The 11,188-nt window shown below is 37.2% G+C and overlaps 1 protein-coding gene across 1 annotated transcript in view; it reads right to left on the bottom strand.

Annotated features, from left to right (window-relative positions):
* Positions 1 to 9,371, bottom strand: part of RNF17 (ring finger protein 17) — a 54,328-nt gene extending 44,957 nt beyond the window's left edge. Inside the window, exons 1-8 of the mRNA XM_075742255.1 lie at positions 9,338 to 9,371; positions 8,906 to 8,994; positions 8,172 to 8,263; positions 7,410 to 7,468; positions 6,351 to 6,406; positions 4,899 to 4,998; positions 1,874 to 1,954; positions 378 to 478 (exon numbers count right to left, since the gene is read on the bottom strand). Of these exons, the coding sequence (XP_075598370.1) occupies positions 378 to 478; positions 1,874 to 1,954; positions 4,899 to 4,998; positions 6,351 to 6,406; positions 7,410 to 7,468; positions 8,172 to 8,263; positions 8,906 to 8,982 (566 nt within the window). The 5' untranslated portion in view covers positions 8,983 to 8,994; positions 9,338 to 9,371. The remainder of the gene's footprint in view (positions 1 to 377; positions 479 to 1,873; positions 1,955 to 4,898; positions 4,999 to 6,350; positions 6,407 to 7,409; positions 7,469 to 8,171; positions 8,264 to 8,905; positions 8,995 to 9,337) is intronic.
* Between the last annotated feature and the right edge of the window lie 1,817 nt (positions 9,372 to 11,188).

Raw genomic sequence — 11,188 nt, forward strand, 5'->3', positions numbered from 1 at the left:
GGGCTTCTATCACCTTGAAAATTTGCAGAAAGTCAATTTTTAAAAAAGTTATTCTTGCTGTTAAGCTGATCATCCACTAAGGACAGTATCAAAAAACCCTCATAATCGAGCTATTTCAGAAAACTAACATCACTAAGACTTCTAAGTTTTTTCTGTTTTTAAAGTGCAGAGGCTACATACACTAGTGTTCTTCAACCACGCAAACCAGCTCCAAAATGCCACTGTTAAAAGGCAAAAATATTGCACAAAAAATAAAGACAGGTATTATGAAATACTGTTATGAGGAAGACGGAAATTTTATTTTGAATTCTTTTGTCTGAATTAGAAACAACTTCGTGATAAAAACAACCCCACCATCCTACAAACCAGATTACTACCTTGAGAGGAGAGAAGTAATAAGGTCATCAAACGTTCTATCTGCTGCTTCTGCAACTTTGTCTCCTTCCTGCTTCATTTTCAATTCCAGGTATTTCAGCATCTATTTTGTTCAATAATGAAATGTTGAACAAACATGCATATATTATCTGTTGTTATTATTATTTCATTATTCTCACATTACTTTTTTTAAAATTCAGAACAGAAGCAATGAACAGTAAGACAGTGATCAATACTACAGCAGAAAGAGTGACACTTTAACCAATTATAGCTCATTAATGCCTTTGTTTTCTCTAATGCCTAGTCAGCTCACACTGTCTGGATCCTCATGTCAATTGAAGTCTTTAGGTCTATGAGGCAAGAAGCACACAGATCCTGGGCCCACTGCCTCACTTTCCTTACTTGACATTCTAACATAGTTCCATACACAGATTTCTACTGGGGTTTTTTTGAACTCATTGTGAGCACAAAGAAAAAAAAAAGATTCTTCCTCTGGCTAAGCATCAGTTTTGTCACTATAGTTACATTTAACGAAGACGACGATGGAAAAAAAAAATCTCAGTAATGCAACACGGCTTTGGCAATTCTCAGTCTTTGTTGGAAGGCCACAGTTGTATGCATGAGTTACTGTATTGGAGCTGCTGAAATGGCGGGTTTTTTTACAAGATGCTATTAGTATATAAATTAGGTATTTAACATAATTCTGCTTAACTGACATATCAGCCACTGCAACAAATCAAGTTAGAAAGGGAATGGTAAACAGGTTACAAGGACACTTCATGCCACACTTAATAGAATGAATTTGCTTTAAGCTTTTGGATCATTAAACACTTCTATGCTTGAGTATCTTAGAATACATTTTAAATGTAAATAAATGGCGAAAGACAGAACTGCAAGTTTTTCCACAGCACATTTAATAAGAGTTAAAGTTTAAATAAAATAATTATCATTGATGAAGTTCACAGGTTACTCAGTAAAACCTATTAACAGCATTATCCAGTATTTTAAGAGTCCTCCTGTATTTTATACTTCGCATAAATATGCATTACTTGATTTACGTATTTTGGATATTGTGTTTGTTAAAATTATTACTTCTGTTGCCCAGATAATTTCTTTTACACCTTTAAATCCAGAAAGAGGCATGTGAAAACTAGGAAGTCAGCACAGCTGCTAGAGCAAAAACAAACTGAAAGGAAACACAAGCTTAGTACTTAAAGACTGGCTTATATATGGTTCTGCTAAATATATGGATTGACCTAGTAACTGTATGTTATGCATAGGCTCACTACTCCTGTCGTCTGTAAACTCCATACTACAGTCCAGAATTTAAAGCTGTATATTCACAGAAATAGCACAAACAGTTGAAGGACAGAAGAGATATCAAAACAAAGGTAGTAAAAGCATGTTTAAATAGCATGTTAATGTGTAACTACTCATAACAAAAAGTTTCAATCAAGGATAGGATTTAATATTTCACTATTTATTTATCTTCACCCACCTTGTCTGCATCATGTAAGTGGCTGAGATTACAAATAGCTATGCACAAAGCTTCATCAATATCTTCCATAGTTTTGCTGTCCTGGGGAAAGATTTGCCGATGAATATAGAGTTGCTTATATGACTGGAAGACAAGATGGGCTATACTCATTTGCCATTTTCACAGAGGCACTTTATGTGGGCAACTGATGATCGATGTAAGGCTCTGAGCAGCTCTATAGCTGCAAACAGGCCCAAAATACTTAGCTCACCTGACTTACAATGAGAACATATACAGTGTATTACTTCTGAAACATGGATTCTAAATATTTTTGTTAAATACATGCAATTTATTTGCACACACACATAAACCAAATGAAAAGATAGTACATGAAGGAAAAGCATAATAAAGTTAATAAATAATACAGAGGAAAGAAAACATGCAAGATTGAAGAATAGGACTACTGCAGCCTAGAAAAAAAATATTTAGGAATATCATTTGGGAAAAGCCAATAAAATGTAATAAGCTCCCAATGTTATGCTGATGCAAGCAAGACAGTAAAATATTTGCATATGAAGGTATATACAGAAAAGTCTTATTTTGTTACTTGTTGAGGGATATTAGTTGTTTAATGTAAATAAGTACATTTAAATTAGAATAAATTACTTAGGATCATAGAGTATGATTTGTGCTGTTTGCTTAGCTTTACTTAGCATGAGTGGCTAGATTTGCTGAAACCTTTAGGCCATTATAGAGGCATTTTTCTCAGTAATTTTCCTAGTAGTTTTCCTAATGGCTAGTACAGTGCTGTGTTTAGTCTTTTAGTATGGGAAAGTATTTTGTTATCACACTAATGTCTTGGTAGTGTTCTTCCCCAAGTCTGGGACTCAGGTTCTCCATGTTGCACCAGCAAGGGCAGGTGCACAAGGAGCCTAAACCAGAAGATAAGGAGGCTCCAACCTTTGGGGAAAACTGCGGAAATTGCAAGTCAACAAGGTAAGACCCGGCCTGCCTGGACACAGAAGAAGAATCCAATTAGATGTTAGAAGACCCCAGACCAAATATCACCATTGGACTAAAGGACGCGTGGACAGTGCATGAAGGGCACGTGACAGGCGGGTGCATGGGACCCAAAGGTGTAATTGCCCCAGGATTTCTTTGTTCTGGGTCCCCTTCTTTGGAAGCACCCAGCCCAGACTGATCCTGCTGCTGCACCTTTCAATTAAATTAATTATTTTATAAAATCCAATGCCTGTGATTCTGCTGTGGGAAACCTAGGGTCAAGCCTGAAGACAGAGGAAGCATGCCCAAGAATAAGTGTGTGTGTGCAACACCATGAATGATGTGTCAATGCTCAGGCAGCAGCTACTCCTTTAAGATCACTGACACTACTAAAGCTAGTTAAGTGTACCGGTATTTTGCTAAAAGCAAAATGAAAACATCTTCAGCTGGGGATGCCCCAAAAAGTCAGGGATGGTGCTGTGTAAGTCTGTCACTATTAAGCAACCAGTTCACTTTGCCAAAAGGTAACTTAACTAACATGCAAACATCTCCAACTTCTAAAGGGTTCCTCACTAGTGTTAAGGAGAAATGAAAGTTTAGAGTTCAAAAACCTGGAATAGTTCTGCCTCTGACCAGATGCTGGTATAAGTGAAAGGAAGCGCTGCCCACAATGTGGAAGAGACCTGTCAGTCACACACATCATTATGGAGTTTATTAAAGATATTTGTTGTCACCTTCATCTCTAGAACAACTTTCCAATTAATGTATCTGAACATCTCAGACTAATTATGTCTTCTTCCTAGGAGCAGACAAAGGGAAGAAAACCCTCCTGCTATTGTGACTTGGATGTTAACTGTGTTAGGAATACTTCTCTACGACAACTATTCCCACTCTATTTTGAGCAGATGCAAGGAGACATAACAGGTAAAGATGTCATGGAATTGCATTGCTCCCCCTTTACTTTCTGGTTCTCACTATGATCAATGATGCAGTAATAAAAAAATACTTCCAAAGCTCAAAAGACATGGATATACTCATTCAGTGACATAAGAAATGATACTGCCAAAGATCTAGTAATCATCAAACACAAAATAAAGGAGTCTGAAAAACACTTAAAGAAAGAAAAGCAAGCAGCAGTTAGACTAGGATGTCAATAAATGTGGGTTTTCTCATGAGCTCATTCACAACAACTTTCTTCAAAAAAAGAAAATATTCTGTCAACAGAAGAGGTGACTACCATCAAAATATTATTTAAGACCTCAAACTCAAGATGCTTCAAAGATAACTTCAGGCTATTTCCTTTAATATTTTGTCAACAGTAATATATTGGGAGTTTAAGATAGCATGATTACCTCAAATAGACTTTTCAAAAAAGTGTTCAGAAAAGAAAACCGATTTCAAACTTTAATGGGCACTATAACAAAACTTCCTTAAGGAGCCAAGACAGACATTTGCAAGTTACGATTCTTTCAAAGTAATTGTACAGGACAATCTCCATAGAAGAAAACAGGACTGGCAGAGGATATATCATTCATTTCCATTTTATTCTGTCATTTTAAAATATCCACATTAGTTCACCTCGCCTAAAACTTCACAAACCGCATTTAGAAAGATCAGGTTAGAAAACTTAATAGAATGTTTCAGGAGAGATGCATTTGTCTAACAACCTTATTGCCCTGAATGGCTACTTTAAGGATGTGTTGCATGAGCCTTGCAGCTGTCTCGAATTTAAAAAGAAATAAAACAGCCCCAAACCCAAATACTGTGAAGCCTCGGTGTTTTTTTAGGAAAAACTAAATTCAAAATACGTAGTTTCACAGCCAGCTGAATAGACCAGCCCTCCTCAGCTATGACCTGGTTGGGTTTGAGCTGCATTCTTTTTGTCAAGTTATTAACACTGTAGCAGCACATCAAATCTAGGACAACATGGAATAATAGCACATAACTATTAAGGCTACAAGTTTTTGTATTTTAAGAAGTGCAGTATTAGCTATGCACATACAAAAAATAAGTGAAAGTATAAGGAAATTCTGTATTAACACACCATGTCTGCTGATGGAGCTCGAGCTGGTTTATCCCTCAGTGCATCATTTGAAGAAACTGGGTGCTGAACATTTTTATCTTCAGTAATGTGACTGAAGGGCCTGCAAAACAAACCTTTAAGGAAAACACCTATACATTTGAAATAAAATACCAAACTTCCACAAGTACTTTAGACACAATTTGGGTATTTCAAAATCTGTCATTAAATACATACACACACACCTATTTTTAAGACAGGAGAAATCAGACTGTGATATACCACAGATAAAGTTTCCTTTCTACTAGCATCATCTTAAAATTAATCTTTAGTAATTATTTTTCATCTGACAATTTTGGCAAGGCTGAACAAAAACTTAGTAGGTGGTAGTGATTCTTATCCTCAATGAGAGTAAAATGCATGACTATTAACATTCCAGGATTCATTTTTCATTTGTTGCCCAAATATTTTCTTTTAGATATCCCATCAGATATTGATTAGGCTATTAAAATCTTTATAATACAGGACAGATTACACATCTACCGACAACCTGTTAAGAAGGCTCTTAAATTCTGTTGTATGGTCACCCATCCCTGCTCTTCTGCAAAGTACACATGTTAAAGATTCTCACAGAAACAGTCTACATACACCAGACTAACTACAGGAAGGAAGCACTGTGGTGTTCTTCCTGTGCTCAGTTTGCTCTTTCTGATGGACTGTGAGAGGACTTGGAGAACATTGCTGCAGAGACTGACAGCCATACATGAAATCCTGAGTTTCTATTTTACTTTGGGAAAAGTTAGCGATGCATGTTACATACACCAATCTCAGAAGATAAGTATCCTTTATCTCCCTTACAGGAACAGATTCCTTATAAAAAACATCTGTGAGAATTATCTGCGCCTATTCTCATTTGTATCAACATCAATCTCCAAAGCAGTGGCAGTGCTTTAAGCCTTCCTTCAAGTTCACACAGGCTAGATAAATAAGCAAGTTCATGTAATTTAGATATGACAATACCACAGAACATTGCTGGCATCTAATCTTTATAGCTGTGACTGGCTATCTAAGCAGAAGGTGCAAGGGGAGCAGCAGGACAGTGGGGGGAAGGATATGATGATATGTACAGTCCTTCCTACCACAGCCTGGCATTTCAGTAGGTCTTCTCTACTCTCCCTCTGAACCCTTGTCAGGGAGTTACCACAGTGTTTAAAACTTTCAGTTCCAAACATTTTCAAGCCAAACAATCAGTTTCTTGTTGCATTTCAGTGAAATGTTATTTGTACTCAAATACCAAGCAAGTTCTGTTCCCACAGCACTACACACCCATACTGAGAACACATTAGTAAAGTTTAAAGAACACATTAAAAAAATATATCATCCCAAGAAAAACACCTGGAAATGCTTGCTTAGTCAAGTCCTCCCCTATTCTGGCATCTAAACCCATACACAACAGTTGAGTTAATAAAGGTTTACCTTGCTAGCTTTTCTGAGTTGCCACTGCACAGCCCAAGTTCAAAATCAGTTTGGGTCTAAATTCAGATGGAAAGAGTAAAGCAAGTTCAAATACAGGGTTAAATCCAAGTCCCAGTAAAAAATGTTCTATAAGCCTGTTTTCACCTTCAGTACAACCCCCCCTTCATTTCAATGAGACCACCGTTTCAATGAGACGACCATGTTTCAAAGCAAGTGCTGCTGAATTAGCAAGGAGAGGTGTAAGAAAACAACTTTCAAGACAAAGCTCTGTAGCAATCAGCATAGCTTTGTGGTAAATGAAAAGCATTCCTAGTAAAAGGAATGCTGATTTCCTGTTTGCTTTTAGTATTTTCCCAGTATTATGCAAAACTTCTAACACAGTGCATTAGTGAACACGATCACAACTTATTTTTTCAATAAAGTTTAATGATGAGGCTTAATTGCAAAGACTTATTTGCAATAAAGGCTAAATCTAAATTTCATAACAGAAAAAACAGAATGGCCACACCCTATCTTTTGCATAAATTGAACATAAAAAAAGCTTAATGTTTGCTTTGCAGAAATTTATATTTTGAACAAATGACATCAGCATGCTGTAATACAGAAAAGACTGACAAGCAGAGCATTTTTTTTAAATGCAGAAACAGAAATATATTCATAAGTTACGCACTACCATGCAAAGGGAAATTTAAAAAAAACCTAATAATCTTTTAAGTACTTTTATTTGGGAGCAGACACAGAAAGAGGTTTGGGTTGTTTTCTTTTTTTAAAAAACATATATATGCACCAGTTGCTTTCTTGCACATTATGTGCAGATGAGAAGGTAGAACAGAGTTGGCAACATGAGACACTAAGGAGAACTATAAATTAAGCTTTCCTAAAACCAGACTTTGGACATCAGATGCACACTACATAGCTGTGCTGCATAATGAGAAATGCTAGCGAAGTCTTGCTGGGGAGCAGGTGGTTATGAAGTGCTAAGAAAATGCATAAGATTCTGCAATATTACTATTTCAGACCACCACAGTGACTACTGAACAAACCTTTAGATGAACTTACTTCTGTAGAAGAGAAACCAAATAAATCAGTGTCTTCATCCTTCACATCATCATGCAACGCTGTAAAAGCAAGCAAAGGAAACACTTGACTGCAAATGTTAACTGGAGGGCATCTTAATTAATCAATGAGACAAACAGGAATATATGATCACTGGAGTAGTCTTCTATATAGTATTCATCAAGTCAACAGGAATCTGGACATTGACTTTTATAATGACAGAATTTGAAAGCTAGGAATAGAAGTGAATAGCTATGGAAGTTATCTTGGAATGACAAAAACTTAGTTGCATTTAATGATTAGGGTATTATCTGCATGATTAGCTATATTACATTGCTGTTATATTCAGGACAGGATAAACACAGGTAAAGAGAAGGTAAAAAGGCAAAAGAAAACACAAATTCAAAATGTGTACCTACAAGCATAGGAAAAAACCCTGTTTCATAAAGCATCCATAAATACTACGTATTCAACACAATTTTACAACTCTTGGAAAAAAGATACTCAGGCAGAAAATCCTAGAAAAAATGAGGTTTCTTTTAAAACAAACTTTTCAGTAGCTTTGTCAAGAAAAACAGCAGGAGGGGAAGAGAAAAGTATTGGTTGTTCTTGCTAAGTACTGGAAATGTAGTAAATAAACAAAGCATTAATCAAACCTGTCAGCCCATCTATTGTCATTAACAGACCCTAGAAAATATAAATTAACAGTGAATACTGCACACCACAAAATTGCTGGAAATAAAAGTCAAGATCCAAAAGCCTTACCTTTCACACTCATGGCTTTTGATATATGACACAAATCACTCTTTCTCTGATTTGATTCTGTAAAATCCTCTTCTAGTATCTTAAGACATTGCCTTCAGAGGTCGAAGTGAAAGTTTAAGATCATTAGAGATATCAACCAAACACAAACTCCGATTTCCAGCTCTCTTAGAACTAATCTTGCCCACTTTTTACCAAATGACATTATGTAGAAGAAGGTGCAGTTAACGAAACACACCACACACACAAAAATGTTGTTACCCTTTTTTAACTGGAGAAGAAACTTCCCCCTATACTGAATTCATCATCCATAAAGATGGTATTAGCGCTTTTAGGTAAGCAGAACCAGCACTCAAGGTAACTAGAAATAGCATTAATAAACTGTTATATAGTCAATTTTCATCACATTTATTCTATAATTAAAAATATACTAAATAGATCAACAGTTATTTATTTACTTGTAAAATATACATACAGATCAATACATGATATTGGTATCCTAATAACTCAGTATCTGACAACATCCCAAAATGCATTTAAAATGTTTTCCCTGAAGCTACTCCAAATACTAAAACTTTCCACAAGCAGCATGCTTTACAGACACACATAACACATAAAAATGGACTCACAACACTGCAGAATACAAACATTTTCTACATTTCCGCAATACTATTTCCTGATAATTATACTGTCAGAACTTAAAAATATTAAAGTCACTAATTTAAAAACTCACATACCGTATAGCTTCCATTTTTCTTCTATTAAGCTTTTCATTACTGTTCTCTGCCAACGGGAACTCTTTCTTTCTATTCATGATGGTGTCTGACTTTAAAAACAAAACAAGTGACAAATTCTCTACAACATACACATTTCATCACTTGAGCAGACACTACAGGTTACTTACATCACTTGGCAAACAGGAAAATGAAAAAGACTCAAGACTCATAGAAAACATACACCTGTGTTTTTCTTGAAAAGCACACCGGTTAATTGCAACAGAACACTGGCCTGTTTTGCACCATCCAGCTACTCCACTAGATATCCTAGTCCACCTCCAACCCTACCACTACCAGCCACAGCAGAAGACACCACTACTGGTCTTCAAGCCTAACCATACATCCTCAATATGATTCTCTTTTCTGCAGTACCTCAATACTGTAGGCTCATACCTTGTTTGCAATCCACCACGTATATAGACCCCAATTCCTTTCCTTACAGCCTGCTGGTTGGTTGGGGTTTTTATTTTTTTTCCCCCTACTTGAGAGGAGACGTGCTCTCCCCTCCCATTATACCACCACTGCTGCCTCGAGTGGGCCACTGAGGAGACTGAAGCAGGGACACACCGAGACCGCCGGGCCGGGCCACGACTCTTCTCAGCAGAAAAGACAAACGACAACCTCGCAACGGCCACCACGAGCCAAAACAGCTACCGCAACCACCAATCACCGAACGCTTCGTCGGCCCTTGTTCTCATCGCAGCCAATCACGGTGAGGCAGGGGGTGGGGGGGCGGTGGTTGCTGTGGCCCGCGCGGGCAGCCTTGGCCGCCGAAGTGTGGCGCTGAGGCGCGGCTGGTCAGTGAGGCGCTGCTCGGCCTGATCCCTGCCCGCCCCTCTCTGCCGGGAGACCAAAGGTCCTTTTCTGAAGATAGGGTGTTGCCTGGGCTACAAACCATTCAGTCCATGCTTTGGGGTTAGTTTATTCTACGTGTATTCTCATTAGTTGTAGAAAAAGTAAGAGATGTTTTTGCAGTGTTTTACCATTCCTCTTTTGGCTGTCATACCATGATACTCTCCAGATTTCTGTTTAAACCACCTCTAATAAAATACAGTCAGATTTTGAAAATACATTGATTTTCCCCTGCAACTTTTAGACACTTGCCAAATCATGAACTAGGCCAGCTTTCCAAAAAGAAAGTTTCCTAACAAAACCTAGGTTATTAATTTTCTTGCATTGTTCACACAGTAAAACTAGGTTCTACCCCACATGTTTCATTTTAAATGTACTGTTTGTTAGGCTGGGATTTTGACTTGGGTAACAAGGCAGAGTTTGAAAGTTCACACAAACTCCACGTTTTCTTAATAGGGAGCACTTCAGTGGCCAAGGCAAACAATAACTGTGGAGAAAAGAGCTGAAGGAGAAGACTAAAGGCCTGTCTGCTGAAAGGGCAGAAGATTTTCAGGAGTAATGGGGAAGAAAGCAGGAAGAAACAAGCAGTAAACAAATTAACCATCTCTTTCTGTCCCCTAAGAGCTAAATCTTCTTCTCTTGTTCTGTAAATGCCACTCATCTTTTCTCGCAGATTCTCCCACCAGTTTTTGCAATGAAGTTAAAATCTCAGGAGTTGAGACAACTTGCATTTAGCTTTGGAAAGTGCTTCCTCTATTTAAAGGTGAGAAAAGGCTTGTGCATCAAAAATTTTGTCTTTATCGTCCGTATTCTATATTAATTTCCACTTAAAAATTAACTCTTATAAACATTACTTAAGAACGCAGTGAATAACAGCTGAGGGGTAAAATGTAGGGTGGGTGATGGCGGACCTGTTGTGGAGGTAGCAGAGAAAGGGGAATGATAGGAAGGACCTTGGTTAAAGATCTGAATACAATTTTAAACCAGCAGTGTGCAGGATTGTCTAGAAAGTAGCCTAACGAGCTCTTTGATGAGAAGCATAATTAGGCCTAATTAGGTCTTTAATGAGAAGACAGGTCATCCTTTTATTTCAACTTTAGCTCCATTTAATAAATGAGTGAACAGTAGCGACAAATGCTCATGTTATCATTTGTTGAAATTTGTAGAAATATAGCTGTACATTCTGTTCTCTATGCCTTTACAAAGAATTATAAAAGATATACATACAGGTTATGTTATATATCATGCATGTATTATGTTTGTTTGTAGCTCTGTCAGCCTATACATAAAAGAATAAACATACACTGCACCCCTTCAGTTTTGTGCTCATACCACTCTGAAAATCTGAAGACAAAACCGGAAACTTGGCTTATTATTTCTGAAAAGACAACA

This window comes from Balearica regulorum, chromosome 1 (genome assembly GCF_011004875.1).
Source record: "Balearica regulorum gibbericeps isolate bBalReg1 chromosome 1, bBalReg1.pri, whole genome shotgun sequence".
In the NCBI taxonomy this organism is placed as follows: Eukaryota; Metazoa; Chordata; class Aves; order Gruiformes; family Gruidae; genus Balearica; species Balearica regulorum.